The following is a 20,953-nucleotide window of genomic DNA, read 5'->3' as shown; positions in this document are numbered from 1 at the left end:
TTAAGTGCTAAACTTAAAATAAACAAAAAAAATCCTTGATTTTCCACTTGCAAATGAAATTCTATTTAGATTCTGTATGGTCTGGAAGTATTCCTAGGTTTGCCTTACTTACAATGGATTGATGTGCCAGGTAATCTATCCAGTTACTCTGAGCCACTCATCTAAGCCATTCATTTACTGGGCATATGTATTACCAGCACTAACTACAAAGGAAGGTTGTAGAAGATAGCCTTTTAGTGCATTGTCCTCCTATAATCATTATATGAGGTCCAAGACCAAGGCCTGGTTGATGTGCATTGGCTAGAAAACGAGGGCTTGTTAGGAATCAGTGTGTGAGCAAGCTGAACTAAAGCAGTTGCATAAACATTAACTGGTTCAAAACATTAACTCTGTTCTCCCTCCACAGATGCTGCCTGACCTGAGTATTTCCAGCACTTTCTGTTTTTAATTCCAAAATGCCTACTTGTTTCTTCTCTGCTGATGATTCTCTTCCAATGTGATTGATGGGGCTCTTGACTGTGTCTGTTCTATTTCCCACTTTCCCCTCTTCATTAGCCACAATGCAGTCTCCCTTGGCCTCACTCTCCCTTCCACCAGCCTCTGCATTCAATAGATCATCCTCTGCTATTTCCATCAATAGTTCCTTTGCCTCCCCTCTCCTTCCAGCACCTTTCAGGATTCTGGAAGGACCATTTCCTCCACAACAGCTTTATGTATCCTTAACACCCAGAGCCTTCTCTGGTACATTTCCATGCAAACACAGGATAATTAACACCTGACCTTTTACCTGCTACCTTCCTGCCGTCCAGGGCCCAACATCTTTTCCTGGTTAAAAAAAAAGTGATCTATTTGTACTTCTTCCAACTTAGTATATTACATTCACTACTCATAATGTGGACTTCTCAATGGTGGGGCAGCCAACATAGAATGAGTAATCATTTTTCTTAACATCTCTGTTCAAGTGTGACCCTTAGCTCCTGGTCACTTGCTGTTCCATCCCATTCTGACCTCCCTATGCTTGGCTTCCTTCACTGTTGCAATGAAGCTCAACAGAAACTCGAGGAACAATACTTCATTTCAAACTTAACTGCAGCTATCGTTTTCTGACAGTGGGTGCTAACAATAGAGGATCACTGCACCACAGCCACTGGAAATGGAAGAGGTGGGGCCTGGTGATCAGGGCGGAAATTCGCACCACTGAGCTCTATCTGTCTTTCTTCCACCACAATCCAGGGCCATGGGAGTACCTTACTCTTTGCCTGATTTTGCATGCTTTCTTTCCTCTTTGTTGTTCTGCTGTAATCATTTACAAAAGTTTTAGACCCATTTTGTTCCTTTTCTGTTCCCTTTTTCCCTGGCTCTGTCCTTGCTTTAAAGCTCTATCACTATTTATATCTCTAATATCTTCCAGTTCTGATTAAACATCATCAACCTGAAACATTGACCCTGATATTTACAGGGAGCACAGTAGCAGGGAGGAAACTAGGAATCACTGGTATGCAGAGTTAACACTGAATTTAGTGATAAGAGCACATTATTATTTTCTTGTTCTGTTTCCTCTCATCAAGCAGCCAGATTGCCAGTAGCAGTTTGCTGCAGCTGGGGACCATTGAGGTCAGATCTTTGGCAATTGAGAGAGATAAGTGCGTGGCAGATGAGGTTGAGGATGGATTGGGGGTGGGGATGGTGGGGGTGGGGGCGGGAGGGAAGTGGGCACGATCCAACAATTTGGAGGGTGGGAGAAAGAAAAAGGGCTGGGGTTCGAATAGGGATTGGTGCTCAGGGAGGGAATGAGAGAGGGAGGCTGAGATTGAGGTTAGAGGTTGGAGGTTGGAGTTTGGGGGAGTGGTGAGATGTGTGCAGCCTATTGCACTCGCAAGGAGTGGCAATAAATCAGCAGAAGGTTTGCTTGAGGGGCGGGGGGACATTCTTGCTCCTCCTGGCCCACAAGGAATGCTCGAAAAATCACTTAACTGCTGGAGCCAGCTGCTCCCATTTCCATTTTGCTGCCATGTTTCTTGAGCCCTGAGAAACCAGCCCACAGCTGCTAAATTTAAATCAGGTTCTATATACATGCTAGGAGCCTGATTTAAATAATTATAATTTCTGCCTCTTCCCCTCCCCACTGACTCTTGCACAGCCTGGAATAATTGTTAATATCAACCCCATTAACTGTGTTTTCTTACCTGAACCGTCCAACACTTTGTGTTCTTATTTACAAGAACAAAAAAAGCTATTGGTTATGAAAAAATGAATTGGAGAAATATTGCAGGCTCTGGGACATTATGTGGTGGCAGAGGATATGAGGGTTTGCCTGTTTGAGCCGTTATGGCAACATTTTCTTGTACATGCTCAGCACCTGATTTCCCCATAACGTATCAAACTTTCAAGCTAATATATACTCCTAATTAAGCATTTTTCCTAAGGAAGCATGATTCCAAATAGATTATATCAGTTTTACAATATTTCACTCACCTGTTACCAAAGCAGTTCCCTCATAATTCCATCTCCCTGCCAGCACAGCTCCACGGTGTGCTTCTACACTTTTTTCCACTCGTCCAGTCTTTGAGACCAAGTGAAATTTGCCTTTAACAAACAATGTTACTGAATCATTTGCATACTACACACACTAATTTTTCTATCATATTACTTGGATGAAAAATGTTGTTAGTAACTGGTAATACAATAGTTGCTTTTAAGCACAATGCACTTAAGGCAAATGAGATAATGGTAGTTTGGTATATTCTCCATGGCTTTTTGTTTTTCCCTAGTTCTGCGAATTACTCCAGTACTATATGTCAGCATTTGATCTCTTCTTCTGACACTGGCTTTTTTGGCACTCCCTTTTCCTTCACTCTTGCTCTAATTTTCAGCTACCTTTGCACCAACTCTGGAGCTCTCTAAACACATCCATCATACTAAGATAAAAGCAAAATACTGCGGATGCTGGAAATCTAGAACAAAAACACCTGGAAAAACTCAGCAGGCTTGACAGCACCTGCGGAGAGGGATACAGTTAACATTTCAAGTCCGTATGACCCTTCATGAGAACTCATCTAGGTTCTTGATTGGGAAGGGGATCAAAGGTTACGGGGCGAAGGCGGGAGAATGGGATTGAGAAACTTATCAGCCATGATTGAATGGCGGAGCAGACGCGATGGGCCGAATGGCCTAATTTCTGCTCCTACATCTTATGGTCATCCATCATATTACCTCTCTCCCTCAATCTTAAAACTTACCACATTGTCCATACCTTGGGTCATGTCCCCTAATTCTTGTGCAACTTTTTGTAATCACTTTAATAATGCCTCAAATATTTCCTGAATTATTGATGCTGGTGCTATCTACAATGAATTGTTGCTACTTTACTTTCAATTTGTCAGGATCTATAAATGTGCTAACCCCAAGGTTGCCCTCTGCACAATAAAGCTTCTTTTAGGAAGGAATCTATCAAAATTAGTTTACTGTAAAATAGTCAAAAAAAGTCACATTTTCCAATAGTCAGTTTGCAGAAATGCTAATTTCAAGGCACATCCTGAGTAAATTAGGAACAGGAGGTTAGAAACTTGCATGGTATTGAATTAGTACCAGGCTGACAGAATTATAAAATCTCCTGGTCACGAGAACATTTTATGATCAGAGTTTAAACAGTCTCAATCCAGTCATTAGTGGCCATGGATCTACCGTAAAACATTTGCAACTGACAATTTCAACTGTAGAAGCCATAAGAGTGGCTATGTAGGAATTTTAAAAATGTTTAAATGGTTTAATAGTGGCTGCCTTTTCTGAGGTTAGGGCTGAGGTGCACACAGGAATAGAGAAGTTTGTAATCTGCGTCTAACCATTCTGTGCTTGATGCTAACACTGGGTATTCAAAATGGAAATTGTTTCATTCCTCACTATTAACGTCTCTCACCTTGATGAGCATTAAATGAAGAAAAAAGGTGGATAGCAAGAAACAACATGCTATAGCAAAACCAGACCTCTGACATCTTTTCTTAGCCAGGCCGCATTATTTGTTGTCCATTATCAGATAAATTAAGCAGAATAGGATGTTTCACTGTGAGAATAAAATCTCTAAATTAGGTTTCCTTACAAGTTAAACAAGCATATTAGCAAAACATATGAACAAAAACAACACTTACCATCAGTACTGGTGAGCACAAATATTTCCGCTTGTATCTGCTTCTTGCCCCCTGTCGTCTTTGGGAACCAGTGCAGGTCTATGGGATAAATTTCTTCAGCTAGTCTTACTACCTGTATTGTTTCATTTGTTAACAAATTCCACTTCAGGATTTGATGATCATCACTGGACGAATACAATTCATCTGCTGTTGTCCAACCCACGCAACTGACCAACTCTTTATGTGCAGTAAAATTAAAGAAAATAATGAAGCAGTATAACAGACACTGATCTTAATTTCAAAAAAATATATTTTTTTAAGTTTGGTGGTGCAACTTGTTGATACTCCAATGTGTTTTTATAAAGTCATGATATCATGTGCGTTCATGACTACAATCACCCACATAAGATTCCATCAGGGGATGTTCCTAAAGCAGAGGCCACACTGACTGAAACCAGAAAGCAACTAGGACTGCTCTCATGCACCGCCTAGTGGCTGGGTCAAGACCATTGCTGGTACAACCCTTCAGAGCAAGCTGCCAGCCTGTCAGACCAGTGCATAGACTATAAAATGGTGCAAAATGCAAAGACACCTAAAGAGAAGGAAAATAACTTTCATGAGGACTGAGGACAATTCCATCTCTCTGGTTAGTCTCCAATATATGTCCAAGTGTCTAGCATTCAACCACAATCACTGATGAGTGAGATCAGCAAGCTATTAGGTAGAACAAAGCAACAGCTGAGAATAATTCTGTTCTCATCAGACATCCACATGCAATTGTATAGTGATCAAGAGTCTGAAGCCTGGTTAGTTTGTGTTCCTTATGAGTGTTGAAGCTAATTTTAACAAATCTACTACAGCCTTAGATGGATTAGTTAATTCAGCACAGATTATTAATTAAAACTGGCAATTTCCTGGTTTGCATGACTCAGCCATTCATTATATACATTTGTTGAACCACTGGACTGACAGAGATATAATAGCCTACACAGTGTTATTATGTGCTGTAATTTCTATGGAATGGCATTTTAAAATGCACATAACCTTATGATTTTTTAGAAAAAATATTTTGCGATTGATCCATCTGAACTCTTAAAGCTGCAGATTTTTAATTTATAAAAGCGCTAGTTTGTAAATTTCAACTATACAGCTTTGGAGTTGTGTACAGTAAGCAATGTTTGTTACCAAGCCAGAAAAATGCTACAAATATTTTCTTAAAAGTATGCATTGTAATTTTCTCTCTCCATCAAAACCTTTGGTGTTAATTTTGTCTTTATTTTTTGATAGAATGAATTAGTACTGTTACCTCTGATGAACCTAAGAAATAGGAGCAGGAGAAGATTATATGGCTCATTGAGTCTGCTCCACCATTCAATATGATCATGGCTGATCTTTGACTTCAGCTCCACTTTTCCACTCACTAATCATATCCCTTCATTTCCGAAGATACCAAAAATTTGTTAATCCTGGCTTAAAATGTATTCAACAATGGAGTATCGACAACCCTCTGGGATAAAGAATTCCAAAAGTTCACAACCCTTTGAGTGAAGAAATTTCTCCTCATCTCAGTCCCAAATGATCGGTCCCTTATAATTAAGACTTTGCTCTTGTCCCATCTCCATATTCTAAATTCCCCAGTAAGAGGAATCAACTTCAGTGTCTACCCTGTCTAGCCTCTTCAGAACTTTGTATGTTTGAATGAAGTCACCTCTCATTCTTTTAAATTCCAGAGAATATAGACCTAATTTACTCTGCCTCTCAACATAGAACAACCATCTCATCCCAGGAACCAATCAAGTAGACCTTTGCTATATGCCCTCCAATGAAAGTATAGCCTTCCTTAAATATTGTGACCTAAGCTGTGCACAGTATTTCAGGTATAGACTCAACAAAGCCCTGTACAATTGTAGCAAGACTTCCCTATTCCTGTACCCTAATCACCTTTTAATAAAGGTCAACATGATATTTGCCTTCCTAATTGCTTGCTACTTTGTATTCTTTGTATGAATATATCCAAGCCCCTCTGAATATCAACATTTACAAGTTTCATGCCTTTTAAAAATATTCTGCTTTTCTATTCTTAAAACTAAAGCAAACAACCTGACACTTCCCCACATTACACTCAATCTGCCACCTTGTTTCCCCACTCATGTAACCTGCATGTCCCATTGCATCCTCTTTGTGTCACCTTAACAGTTTGCATTCCCAATTAGCTTTCTACTGAATCCATTACTCTGTCTCTTCATCAAAGTCATTAATATAGATTGAAAATAACTGAGGCTCCAGCCCTAATCCTTGGAGCACTGCACAAGTTACGGCCTGCCTATCCTTGGGCCCTTCGTATTTCTCATTTACATGCTCCCCAATTATCTTAAAACACAGCATTGACTTCCAATGAAAACACCCACTTCCACCACCTCTCTCGACCTCTCTGCTATCTCTAAATTGTCACACTGCTTGTCCGATATCCAGTACCAGATGAGCAGAAATTTCTTCAACTAAATATTGGGAAGACCAAACCCATTGTCTTCACTCCAAACTCCTTTCCCTAAACAATGGCTACGCCCCACTCCTTGCAACTGAACCAAAACGTTCGCAACTTTGGTGTCGTGTGCTTCCAAGAATAGTTTCTGACCACATATCCATCACTAAGTCTGCTTATTTCCATCTCTGTAACATCACAAAACTCAATCTCTGCCTCAGCTCATCTGCTGCTGTAACCCTCACCATCAGTTCCTAATGATTTAAATACTAGAACTGCCTCCCTAAACCTCTCCGCCTCTCTATGTCTCTTTCCTCCTTTATGACGCTTCCTAAAACTTAGCTCTTTGACCAAGCTTTTGGTCATCTTCCCCAGTATCTCCTTATGCAGCTCTATTTCAAACTTTGTTTGAGAATATTCTTGAGGCACCTTAGGATATTTTTCTACATTAAAGCTGCTATTTAAATACAAGTTGATATTGTTGTTGTAGCATCTCTAAAACTTGCTTGTTTTTCATAATCCACTACTCTGCATGTTCATTCTCACTGTACCCTCACTATAATCAAATCACTGTGTTATTTCTGACTAACTTATTCTTTCTCAAGGTCTCAAAACATGAAACTCCTCATCTTAGTTTTACTTTCTCCTACAGTCTACAAATCTTGAAGAAATTTAAATTTGGCCTCAGTTTACTAATACTTATTTTGTCTTCTACCTTCATCATTCCAACTTTAGTAATGCCCTGGTTATGGCTCTTAGCACTTCAATTGTACGTCTCCGTTTTCATTTTCACAACACAAACCCTTGTATATCTAGATGATTTAGCATATGTTCAGAAAACCCATTCCTGAAAGTTTTGAATGTGAACTCAGATGCCTGACCAGTATTAACATTAGAGTATACAACAGTATGTACCACAATATAGATCAAATGTATCCAATCATAAAGAGAAGATTCACGTGGAGCTATGTATCTTTTCTTTCAGATTTTCTATAAAATATAAAAGTATCTGTGCAATTTATTTTCTTTTGAGGGAGCTTTCACACGGGAAGCTCCCAAACACACAAAGTCACTCAGGAAGGCCCTAAGTTAAATGCAATTAAAATTGCACCATCAGGTCTTTCTCATGGGAGTTTTATGGACTAAAAAATAAAAGCCCGAGAAAGGCTTTGCAAAATGCCCTTTTAGTTGGGGACTGACACATGAAGTTAGGGAACTTAACTGAAAACGAAAAAAAGTAGAATACGTTGGCAATTTTAGATTATCATTCTTTGAAAGTATACATCATGTACCAAGAGTATCCTACCAGAATGAATCAGGCACATAATCATTTTTTTAAAATGTTGAGGTGAAACCATACAATTTTCTTGCACTAAGCAGAGGAGACAAACAAATTACACTCCCAGTTCAATTCAACCACCAAAAACTGGCTTACAGGAACCTCAGTAGATTACAACTGAAAAAATTAAGTCTACAGTTAAATATTTGTAAATAATTCTGCCCCAGAATGTTGGATTGGAAATCATCTGCTCTTAGATAGTTTAACATCCCATTTAACTTGACCGTTGCCTGTCCAGGATTTGGTAGCAACCATTATAATTTTACACTCAGCATGGAGAGGACAAAAGAGGCCCAAGTGTGCCACAATCATACAGTATGTCCATCAGCATAATGTATCTGTCAAAGGCTGTAAATATTACATAAAAGGCTACAATTCATTTCTGATCACTAATATCTCCTTTATATCCCTTAGTGCCAAGAGGCCATCATCAATCAACACCTTGAAATAGTAGCCAGCAATGCATGCTGTGGAACTCCGAGGCAAGTTATACCAGGTCTCTCCAAGGAGGTGACCATCACTCTGGTACAGGACCTCAGGAAAGAAGGACGAAAGGGCAAAATATTGACATGAAGAGAGAAGGGAACAGTACAAGCTGCCAGCTGAGTACATTTTTGACATTTATAATCACTTGTGAATCTGACCTGCATAAACAACTTTCAAATCTGTCATTAAATGGAATCATAAAATGGAATCATAGAATGGTTACAGGACAGGAGGCGGCCATTGAGCCAATCGAGTCCCCGCTGGTTCTCTGCTAGAGCACTTTAGCTATTCCCCTCCCCAGCTGTCATTTTCATTAGTCCTGCAAATATTTTCCCTTCAGAAGCTTATCCAATTCCCTTTTGAAAGCCACAATTGAATCGGTTTCCACCACCCCTTCAGGTGGCATATTCCAAATCACAACCACTCGCTGCAGAAAAAAAGCTTCTCCTCACGTTCGTTGCCTTTGATTCTTTTCCCAAACACTTAAATCTGCGTCCTCTGGTTCTTGACCCTTCTACCAATGGCCACAGTTTATCTCTCTCTTCCTTGTCCAGACTCCTCATGATTTTGAACATCTCAATCAGATCCCCTCAAAAGGAGAATAACACCATCTTCTCCAGACTATCCAAGTAATTGTGTTTTCTGCACCCTCTCTAAAGCCTTCCTAAAGTGCAGTGTCCCAAATTGGTCAGTTGAGGTTAAACTATAGTTTATAAAGGTTCACCATAATTTCCTGGATTTTGTCCTCAGTGCCCCTATTTACAAAGCTTAGGATCCCTTATGCTTTTTTAAATACTTTCTCAACCGCCCCTGCCACCTTCAAAGATTTGTGCACATATGCCCTTGGTCTCTGTCCCTGCACCCCCTTTAGAACTGAACCCTTCAGTTGGTATTGCCTCTCTTCTTAACAAATGTATAATTTAATGTATCTCTGCCTTAAATTGCATTTGCAATTATAATTATGCATCAGGTTCACTTGCAATATAAAAAGCATGTACTCATCCACCATTCTCAGTTTCCATAAGGCAGTGATGTTCTGCACTACAATTGAAACAAATTAGAAACCTGTACAAAGTTCTACTTGCAGCTAAATTATGATATAGAGTGATTTGATACTGATCACTGAAGAAAAAGTGGAAATTGCTTAATTTCCAAGTCCAGTTATCCTTCATTTTTATCTTTTTGACCACATGTGCAGACACATGGAAAACTGCAAGATATAACAATCCGAATATGCAATCAAATTTACTGAAGTGTGAAGCAGCCTAATTCCACAGGAAAAAAATAAGCTATAGCTACACTGCCATCTGCAGTAATGAGAAAACAACATTCAAGTATTCACATCCGTAAATTTCAAAACAATTTAATAACATGGTTTTGATTTTATATAGATTTGTATAAAACTGGTATCCTTGCAGTTTACTTGAATAATATGTTTATAGTATATGTATAACTGAAGAATATAGAGTGAAAAAGAAAGTTGCAACTAAGTTATTATAAACAATTAAAAAATAAAATTTTGGTCCACAACAACTTATATTTAATATAGGACATTTAATGTAATAAACATCCCAAGGCACTTCACAGCAGCATTATAAAACATGATCCCTTATATCTGTATTCGAGAAGTAAAAATATACAGAATTGTAGTTATCAGCACAATTACCCATTTTCGACTTCTCACACTGTTATTGCATAAAATGTATTGGACGTTAAAGTTAGCATTTATTGTGAGTACTGAATGACTAACCATGTTTATATGCAAAATAGATACACTTGGTTATACAATATTCTTGAGTTATGCTTAACCCATATTAATAAATATTTAGTGTTTAATAATAGAATGAAAATAAATACTGCTAAAATTGACCTGTATACCAGCCACAAAAGCTGTCCCCCAACCCCCATCATCAATTTTCTCCTTACCAGCATCTCTTTACAAGCTAAACACAGACAAGGAAAGCACATTATAATCTCAGCTTTATTTCTCAAACAAAAAGCTACAGCTTCCCTTCATAACAATCCAGCTGATTCTTAAGCAACACCAATGCTTATCTAAGAAACGACACATCTAAAATCCTAAGTCCATATAGGAGCGAAGAAGGGGCCGTACCAATGGCAACAACTACAGTAGAAGGGTTTTACTAGGATCAAGGGCATCAAAGTACAGGTGTGCAATTGGGCAGATCCATGGGTGTCATGATAAATGGAGGGCCAAAATCTACAGCATTATGGAATTTGAAAGTTCAGTTGTAAGTGAATTAAATTCTTCCCCCTCCACCCCCTACCCCCACCTCCACCCCGAACCAAGGGCAGATGCAGAAGGAAGTACATTTGAAATTAGGAAAGATATGTCCATGGTAAGAGATACAATGAAGTTAACAGAGTTGGCCTTATCTGTGATTGAGATGGAGAAAAAAAGAAAGGCCATATGACATAGCAAGGTTGAGGTAGTTGTCATGAATTGAGAGTTTAAGTGGATGAAGAGTTAAGGGAGGACAGGAGGATAGTAGACTTGTGGAGAGAAGGCAAAGTGCGTTGAGATGGAGGCTAGAATCATCAAGCACAAGAAGTCACTTAGTGTGCAGAGGCTTCGGGAGGAAACGCTGAGAATAACTAGATGAGAAACTTGCTACTGGCTTGGTTGGACAGTAAAGGACTTAAGGTAGAGGCAAGAGACCAAGGAGATTTGGTAGTAAGGTCCTTACATCAGGCTATAGATGGTTAGCTCTATATGGCAGCAAAATTTTATAAACTCCCACACTCCTTATGACGCCATACATAAAAACTGATAGCAAAATCTTATACAAGTATATAAAAGGAAAGAGAGTAGCTAAAGTGAATGTTGGTCCCTTGGAGGATGAGACTGGGGAGTTAATAGTGGGGAAACGCAGAAATGGCAGAGACACCTAATCAATATTTTACCTCAGTTCTCACTGTGGAGGACACTAGTACCAGCCCAATAGTAACAGGTAGAGCAGAGGGTATAGGGAAGGAGGAACTTAGAACAATCACCAGCACAAGAGAAAAAGTACTGAGCAAACTATTGGGATTAAAGGGTGACAACTCCCAGGACCTGACGGTCTACATCCCAAGGTCTTAAAGGAAGTGGCAGCTGAGAAAGTGGATGCATTGGTAATAATATTCCAAAATTCCCTGGATTCTGGAAATGTTCCAGTGGATTGGAAAAATGCTAATATAACGCCCTTATTCAAAAAGGCGGGGAGGGAGAAAGTAGGAAACTATAGACCAGTTAGTTTATCATCTGTCGTTGGGAAATTGTTGGAATCCATTATCAAGGAAGTAGTAATGGGGCATTTGGAAAGTCAAAATGCAATCCATAAGAGTCAGCATGGTTTTGTGAAGAGTAAATCATGTTTCATTAATTTGCTATAATTCTTTGAAGATGTGACAAACAAAGTGGATAATGAGGATCCTGCAGATGTAGTATATCTGGACTGCCAGAAGGCCTTTGATTATGTGCCGCACAAAAGATTAATACACAAGATAAGATCACACGGAGTTAGGGGTAATGTATTTAGGCTAAGCGGTAGTAGATTTAAATTAGAGATGAGGAGGAATTACTTTTCTCAAAGGGACGTGAATCTGTGGAATTCATTACCTCAGAGTGCAGTGGATGCCGGGATGCTGAATAAATTTGAGGAGATAGACAGATTTTTAATTGGTAACAGGTTAAAAGGTTATGGGGAGAGGGCAGGAAATTGGAGTTGAGGCCGAAATGAGATCAGCTATGATCATATTGAATGGAACGGCAGGCTCGAGGGGCTGAATTGCCTACTCCTGCTCCTAGTTCTTATGTTCTTACAAAGAGAGGAACATAATAAAACAATAGCTGTATTAGAGATGTAAAATATACAGTACTGCAGTTATCAGCACAATCATCCATTTTCAACTTCTTACACCTCCATACCTACTGGACACAAGTATTCTGCTGGATGTCAACCAAGACTTCAGATTTAGAGCTCCAGTCCCCACTTGCCAGGACTATCCATTTTGAAACCTGCTCCTTCTGACTCAGGCATTGGAAATATTATCACTAAACCAAAGCATTTCCCCTATAATGTTTTAGATTTAATCAGAACTGTGTAATTGACAACATTTTCTGCTTTCATTTCCAACATTTTGAATATTTTTGCTTTAGCTCATTCCTAACATGTTGCTGCTTCCTTTCCTTAAGCCAGTTACTTATCCATTTTCAGGATTTACTATAAATTCACATTGTTTTAAGCTTATTCTGCAATCTTTACAGGAACTTTGCCAAAGATTTTCTCAAAGTCTGGATAACTATGTCATAAGGTTTACAACAGCCCATTTAAGATTGTATCTCTTTAAAAGTCAATGAGGTCTGTTCAGACAAGGTCATCCCTTGCTGAAGTCATACTGACTGTTATTTACCAGATTGTTATCATATAGATAATCCTCAAATTGGCTTGTGTTAAATAATTCCTTATTTTACTCCTCACTGATGCAAGAACAATGCTTAAATTAGATTTGCTATTTTGTTTTGAATGTGCCATTGCAATTTGTCAAACTCCTACATACAACTAAAAAGATTTAACCAATGTTGAGCAAGCTTAATTTACACTATGCATTAAAATACACCGGAAAATGAAATAACAGTAATATGGCAGATTAACAATGGATACATGGAGAATGAATTACTAGCTGTAATTTAAGTGAGATTATCAGATGACTCTATTAACCATGGACCATGCTTTACAATGTCATCTGAAACCTCAGGTTAGGTTGCAGCCTTTACCTCATTCCTTGGTATCCATTATTTTGCATAATATATAATGTTTAGAATTTAATGTAAAGATTTATAGTTTTTGAGAAAGTTCCAATGTTTCTTGCAGTTTTCACAAGTGCTCTAGAGTAAAATGACACTACTGTCTTTTTGACATACTTTTATATGTTTAAATCCAAAAGCAACAGTGTTGAAGGATTCTTCCATTTATAATGTGTTCAAAAACCTGTAAGTTTGCTTATCAGTATCCATCATGACAACAAAACCATATAATTTGTGATGGCACATTAAGAGTTATTTCATTGAGCAACAAATATTACTGAATAAATATTAATTTGTAACTTTAAAGAAAATTAAAGCAATTTTATACTTCAACCAGGAGAGGCAAAATAATATCACAGATGAAATACATTGCTATTTTTGTGCTAAGTTTACTGAAATGAGAATTTAATTGAAAATGAAGCAGCTTTAAGATTACTGGGAACCTTTGACCATAAGATATCAATTTTTCTATTCCTTTATTTTCTCCTACATCTAACACCTCTTCCAACCAAGAGAGCATCTGAGTGACTTTCTTCCAGGCCTCCCTTCAGTTGGCATACACAGGCATTACAGTGCCAATCATTAATTTCTCTAATTGTCCCTCCCTCATGAGGAGGGACTGAATGGAGACTGGGTGCCTCCCATGTCAACCAAATCAGAACCTAAGCACAATGAAATTCAAACCAATGGCCTACTACTCTGTGATGCTGTGAGCAACTGCTTCCCCTCCATGCCACCCTGCCATGAAGGACTACTTTGCTGCATGTGTAGCATGTTCATTGATCACTTGAAGACCAATAAGGGGCATATGACAGTGCTCTCAAAATTTATTACACCATTGAGATTTGTCAAGGTATAATACTTCTGGCATCTTCTGCTGGTAATCTATTTTTTGCGGGGAATCAGCCATTGGTCCTTAACAGGATTTTGAGACATCCAATAAGGAGTTGATTCTCATGTTCTGTAGCAGCAGTCACCCTCCACCCAAGTAAACTCGAAGCCATCAAACAGCATTTTCAGTCCTCATCCTCTTTGACACAGCAGACTACTCCAAGCTTCCTCAAAACAATTCTTCTGTTCTCGACCTCAGAAGGACCACCCTTGCTTGGTACAACTATTCCCCATCTGATAGTAACTAGACTGTCTCCAGAAATGGCTACTTATCCATCCCCACTTCCATCCCATTTCTTCCAGAATCCCAAGGATCTGTGCTTGGTTCCCTCTGCCTTCTCATCTACAATATACTCCTTGTGACATCAATCACATATGTGGGACTAGCTTCCACATATATATTTCCAGGTCTGGCTCTCGACCACTGTGCCTGACCACTCTAAAGGGTATTGTCAGACTGCTTGGCTGATATACAGTCTTCCACCAGCTGAAATTTCCTCCAAATTCCTTCCTCTGGGAAGAACAAAGACATTTTCAAATTTTCACAGCCAAGGCCCAACAACTAGTACACAAACTTTGTGCTTATTTAAGTGCTCACAGCATGCAGCTAGCACTAAGCAAGCTGTTGACTGGCTGCATGCCCGAGCAAGGGACACAAAATCATGGGTTGGTGGAAGTTCAAGCTAGCATCCACTATTTAAAACCAACCTGCACCTCTTACTGGCATGATACCATTCGGCTGCCGCAGGTGCTTGAAATTGGTGGGGAAAAGTCTCTGACCTGCAAGAGAAGTAACTATATAGGAGAGGGAGCACAGACTCCAAGGTTGTCAGACACTGCACCGGAAGCCTTGGTGCAGGAGGTGGTCAGGAGGAGAGAAGTCATCCATCCACAGGGGGCCAGAACACCCTTCAGACAGACACTACAGAGGCAATGGGAGCAGATAACCATCACAGTCAATGCAAGTACTCAAGCCCAATGGAGCTGGATGAAGATCCACAAGAAGTTCAATGACCTCACACATATGCTTAAGGTCAATGAATGCATCTTCATATGTCATATCCTACCAATAGCATCACAATTGCTCAATGCACCACACCCCTATCACTCACCTACTAGCAATTTCAATCAATCAAAACTCATACCCCACATTCATGGCTTCACATCACCTGCACAGCTAGCACTGCTGCAATCCTCACACCCACATCTCACAGCTTCCACACACTGCCAGCTATTCAACCATGGCAACTGCATCACATTCACAGACATGTTTCCCTTTCTCTTGCCGGACAAGATGACACACAGGCAGCCCAAATTAACTGGTGGGGACAGGCACAGCTGCATGTCCTCATGCTACAGAGGAGATGGTGCGGATGTAGCCATAACCGAGGCCAATGGGGCTGAAAGCTTTGAAAGTGACGGTATCCTCCTACCTAATGCTCCTTCTCACAAACCACTTCTCATCCCACGATCTCTTCTAACGTACAAGCTGCTGTTGGTGTAACCATGCACCTCTTAGCTCTTTCCCTTTCCTCACCACAATCCTAACCTTGTGCCTTTCTCCTTTCAGATACCAAAGAACTGACACCTGGTCAGGCAGTGGTGGAAGAGACACAAGGCAGCGATAAAAGTGAAACATCATCACTCCCTCTCACTCTCTCAGTCACCAACTCAAATCCTGACACTGTGCATACCGTAAAAGCCAGCTTAGAGGTAAGATTGCGTGTGATGAGACACAGGGCACGAGTGGCCTGCAACCAGGGCAAGGGGAAGGGGTAAAGCAGGTGCCAGTTCCCTAAAAGTGGAGGTCACATAAGTTCTGCTACACGGAACACCACATGATGACTATGGGCAACGTACAGAAAAAGGCTGATAGTATGCACATAGAAGTGCTTGGTGCATTGATAGGCCTGCCTGAAAGGCTGTAGTCACTGTCAAAGAGTATGAAGGAGTCAGGGTCATAACTGCATAGAAGGAAGCGACTCAGTCCATTGAACCAAGAACAGCTCTCTCTAGAACAATCAAATCAGTCCTATTCCTCCAGTCTATCCTGTAGACTTGCAAGTTTATTATGCTCAAGTACCAATCCAATTTCCTTTTGAAATTCAAAACTTTTTGAGTGTCAGTTCTTCCGACTAGGCACCTTATAGCCTTGCAGACTGTATATTGAGTTCAACAATTTTAGATCATGAACTCTCTCCTCCATTCCCACCCCCTTGCCGATCCTCCCCCCCTTTTTTTTTCCAATAATTATGTATGTAAAACTCTTTACAAAAGGTGATGAGTTTTCATTGTTTAGGATTATTTTGGGACTGTAGTTTTAAATTTAGGGTGAATAAAGGGGTGTCATGTGACCTGTTCTGCAGTCTTCCCTACACTAAGCCTGGGAGGTTTAATTGTTGGAAATTAAAGGAAAGCTTAGATTGGTAGCAGTGCAAGGTATTTATGCTTGGAGACAATGGAAGCAATTTCTCTTTTTTTATTCAATCATGCGATGTGGGCTTCGCTGTCTGGGCCAGCATTTATTTCCCATCCCTAGTTGCCCTTGAGAAGGTGGTGGTGAGCTGCCTTCTTGCACCACTGCAGTCCACGTGGTGTGGGTAAATTCACAGTGCTGTTAGGGAGGGAGTTCCAGAATTTTGACCAAGCGACAGTGATTGGATTCTCTCTTGTTCGAGATGGACATTGCCTGAAACTTGCATGGTGCGAATGTTACTTGCCACTTGTCAGCCCAAGCCTGGATATTGTCCAGGTCTTGCTACATTTGGACAAAGACTGCTTTGGTGCCTGAGCAGTCGTGAATGGTGCTGAACATTGTGCAATCATCAGCAAACATCCCCACTTCTGACCTTATGATGAAAGGAAGGTAATTGATGAAGCAGCTGAAGATGGTTGGGCCTAGGACACAAACCTGAGGAACTCCTGCAGTGACGTCCTGGAGCTAAGATGAGAGATGACTGACCTCCAACAATCACAATCATCTTCCTTTGTGCTAGGTTTGACTCCAACCGGCAGAGAATTTTCCCCGTTTCCCACTGACTCCAGTTTTGCTAGGGCTCCTTGATGCCATACTTGATATCAAGGACAGTCACTCTCACCTCACCTTGGGAGTTCAGCTCTTTTATGCATTTTTGAACCAAGGCTGTAATGAGGTCAGGAGCTGAGTGGCCCTAGAGCAACCCAAACTGGGCATCAGTGAGCAGGTTATTTCTAAGCAAGTGCTGCTTGATGACCCTTTCCATTACTTTACTGATAATCAAAAGTAGACTGATGGGGCGGTAATTGGCCGGATTGAATGTATCCTGCTTTTTGTGTACAGGACATACCTGGGCAATTTTCCATATAGCCGGGTAGATGCCACTGTTGTTGCTGTACTGGAACAACTTAGCTAGGGGTGCGGCAAGTTCTGGAGCACAAGTCTTCAGTACTATTGCCAGAATATTGTCAGGCCCCATAGCCTTTGCAGTATCCAGTGCCTTCAGCCATTTCTATAAGTCACATGGAGCGAATTGAATTGGCTGAAGATCTGTGATGCTGGGGACCTCCAGAGGAAGCCGAGATGGATCATCCACTTAGCACTTCTGACTGAAGATTGCAGCAAATGCTTCAGCCTTATCTTTTGCAGTGATGTGCTGGGCTCCTCCATCATTGAGGATGGGGATATTTGGGGAACCTCCTCCTTCAGTGAGTTGTTTGTCCACCACCATTCATGACTGGATGTGGCAGGACTGCAGAGCTTAGATCTGATCCATTGGTTCTGGGATCGCTTAGCCCTGTCTGTCACTTGCTGCTTATGCTATTTGGCATGCATGACGTCCTGTGTTATAGCTTCACCAGGTTGACACCTCATTTTTAGGTATGCTTGGTGCTGCTCCTGGCATGCCCTCCTGCACTCTTCATTGAGCCAGGGTTGATCCCCTGACTTGATGGTATTGGTAGAGTAGGGGATATGCTGGGCCATGAGGTTACAAATTGTGTTCGAGTACAATTCTGCTGCTGCTGATGGCCCACAGTGCCTCATTGATGCCAAGTTTTGTGTTGCTAGATCTGTTAGAAATCTATCCCATTAAGCATGGTGGTAGTGCCACACAACACGATGGAGGGCATCCTCAATGTGAAGACAGGACTTCATCTCCACAAGGACTGTGCGGTGCTCACTCCTACCGATACTAGCATGGACAGATGCATCTGCGGCAGGTAGATTGGTGAGAATGAGGTCAAGTATGCTTTTCCCTCTTGTTTGTTCCTTCACTACTTGCAGCAGACCCAGTCTAGCAACTATGTCATTTAGGACTTGACCAGCTCATTCAGTAGTGGTGCTACTGAGCCACCCTTGATGATGGACATTGAAGTCCCACACCCAAAGTACATTCTGCTCCCTTGCCACCCTCAATGCTTCCTCAAAGTGGTGTTCAACATGGATGAGCACTGATTCATCAGCTAAGGGAGGACGGTATGTGTTAATCAGCAGGCGGTTTCCTTGCCCATGTTTGACCTGATGCCATGGGACTTCATGGGGTCCGGAGCCAATGTTGAGGATTCCCAGGGTAACTCCCTCCCGACTGTATATCACTGCGCCGCCACCTCTGCTCTCTCTGTCCTGCCAGTGGGACAGAAAAAACCTGGGATGTGACGGTGGTGTCCGGAACATTATCTGTCAGGTATTATTCTGTGAGGATGCCTTATGTCAGGCTGTTGCTTGATTAATCTGTGAAATAGCTCTCCCAATTTTGGCACAAGCCCCCAGATGTTAATAAGGAGGACTTTTCAGGGTCAACAGGGCTGAGATCGCCTTTGTCGTTTCTGGTGCCTAAGTTGATGTCGGGTGGTCCATCCGGTTTCATTCTTTTTTTGTGCCTTTGTAGCGGTTTGTTACCGCTGAGTGTTTTGCTGGGCCATTTCAGAGGGCATTAAAGAATCAACCATATTGCTGTGGGTCTGGAGTCACATGTCGGCCAGACCAGGTAAGGACGACAGATTTCCTTCCCTAAAGGACATTAGTGAACCAAATGGGTTTTCATAATAATCAACAATGGTTTCATGGTCATAATTTTTCATCATCAGATCTTCATTGCATTCAAATTCCACCATCTGCCACGGCAGGATTCGAACCTGGGTCACCAGACTATTACCCTGGGTCTCTAGATCACTAGTGCAGTGACAGTATCACTACACCATTGCGATGAGTAGACTGAGTCTCCCAAAGTCCCAGAAAGGTGTTATAGGTATCAGCTTGTAAACAGTTGTGCTGTGAACTGTTCATTTACTTTTAAGTTGAAAGGGGAGTCAGGATCAAAAGTAGTTAATCAGCATTTCTACCTACCTGAATGCAAAGTTAGAGTCAGCCGTTTACAGCAAAGAAGGAGGCCATTCAGCGCATCATGTCTGCACCGGTCAACAAAGATCTGACTACAGGAACCCCATTTTCCAGCCCTTGGCCCTTAGCCCTGGAGGCTATGGCAATGTAAGTGAATATCTAAACATTTCATAAATGTTACAAGAGTTTCTGACTCGACCACCCTTTCAGGCAGTGATTTCCAGACTCCCACCACCCTCTTGGTGAAAAAAGTTCTTCTTAATTCTCCTCTTAGCTTTCTGCCTCTTACCTTAAATCTATGCCCCCTGGTTATTGACCCCTCTGCTATTGAAAAAAGTGCTTTCCTATCCACCCTATGTCCCTCATAATCTTAAACACTATCAGGTCCCCTCTCAACCTTTGCTGCTCCAAGGAAAACAACCCTAGCCTGTCCAATCTTTCCTTATGGCTCAGCCCCTTCAGCCCAGGCAGCATCCTGGTAAATCTCCTCTGGCTCCTCTCCAGTGCAATCACATCCTTCCTGTAATGTGGTGGCCAGAACTGCATGAAGTACTTCAGTTGTGGCCTAACCAGCATTTTGTACAGTTCCAGCATAACCTCCCTGCTCTTGTATTCTATGCCTTGGCTAATAAAGGCAAGTATCCTATATGCCTTCTTAACCACCTTATCTACCTGCCTTGCTACCTTCAGGGACCTGTGGATATGCACACCAAGGTCCCTCCGATCTTCAGCACTTTCCAGGGTTAATGTGTTTCATATTATCATGAGGAAGAGGACAGAGGAAGCCATTTTTGACATCAGGTTACAGGCTTCCCTACAAAACTATGAATATCTCAGACAGACAGAAGTTGTGTGTGATCAACAGAGAGAAAAGACTGCTTGATTTTGGTGAGCTATCACAGCCAGATGCAGGAGGGAGACGGTCTCTAGTCAAAGAGATGTATCCTGTAGCCAACTAGTGATCCTAAGGGATTCATCTTTGCATGGCCAGGGGGAAGAACAATCATTGGAATGGGCTTTACTGCTGGCATTGGATTTAAAGAACTCTCTGAAAACTGAAGAAAGCACCTGGAGATGGTCACTTGAAGTGACAACGCAGCGAAAAGGGGAAATAGGAACCCAATGGAAGCTGAGTGCAACTGTGGACTGCTTGCTATAAGCATTATACTCCCCACAGAATTACAGTATGTGATAAGTATAAAAGGAGAACACTTGTCTCTGTAGTTTAATGTACAAGTTGCTGACAAAAAGAAAATAGTGTTTAGACAATAGTGCTTTTCGTCATTTGTTCCAGTAGAAGTTTTAACACATGAAATCTTGACCTGTCATTCTTTCAGTGGTTGACTGGAAGCTTGACTTTTTTTTAAGTTACAGGGCTATATGGAGATCGTAACAACAGGGACAGATAGGAGCAGTTGTTTAAATGAAATGACGTTACCAAAGAGAAATGGGCCATAGGCAGTTATATTGTTATATAATTCAACCTCAGATCATGAAGTTTTAT

General features: G+C 41.0%; 1 protein-coding gene across 4 annotated transcripts in view; it reads right to left on the bottom strand.

Moving 5' to 3' along the window:
* ift80 (intraflagellar transport 80 homolog (Chlamydomonas)) overlaps nucleotides 1-20,953 on the bottom strand; it is a 292,809-nt gene that overhangs the window by 207,203 nt on the left and 64,653 nt on the right. For all 4 annotated transcript variants that reach the window (XM_041181982.1, XM_041181990.1, XM_041181999.1 and 1 more), the window contains exons 3-4: nucleotides 4,146-4,367; nucleotides 2,476-2,586 (exon numbers count right to left, since the gene is read on the bottom strand). In XM_041181982.1, the coding sequence (XP_041037916.1) occupies nucleotides 2,476-2,586; nucleotides 4,146-4,367 (333 nt within the window). The remainder of the gene's footprint in view (nucleotides 1-2,475; nucleotides 2,587-4,145; nucleotides 4,368-20,953) is intronic.

The sequence above is a fragment of the Carcharodon carcharias genome, chromosome 2, assembly GCF_017639515.1.
Source record: "Carcharodon carcharias isolate sCarCar2 chromosome 2, sCarCar2.pri, whole genome shotgun sequence".
Classification (NCBI taxonomy): Eukaryota; Metazoa; Chordata; class Chondrichthyes; order Lamniformes; family Lamnidae; genus Carcharodon; species Carcharodon carcharias.
This window is presented reverse-complemented; position numbering and strand designations above follow the sequence as displayed.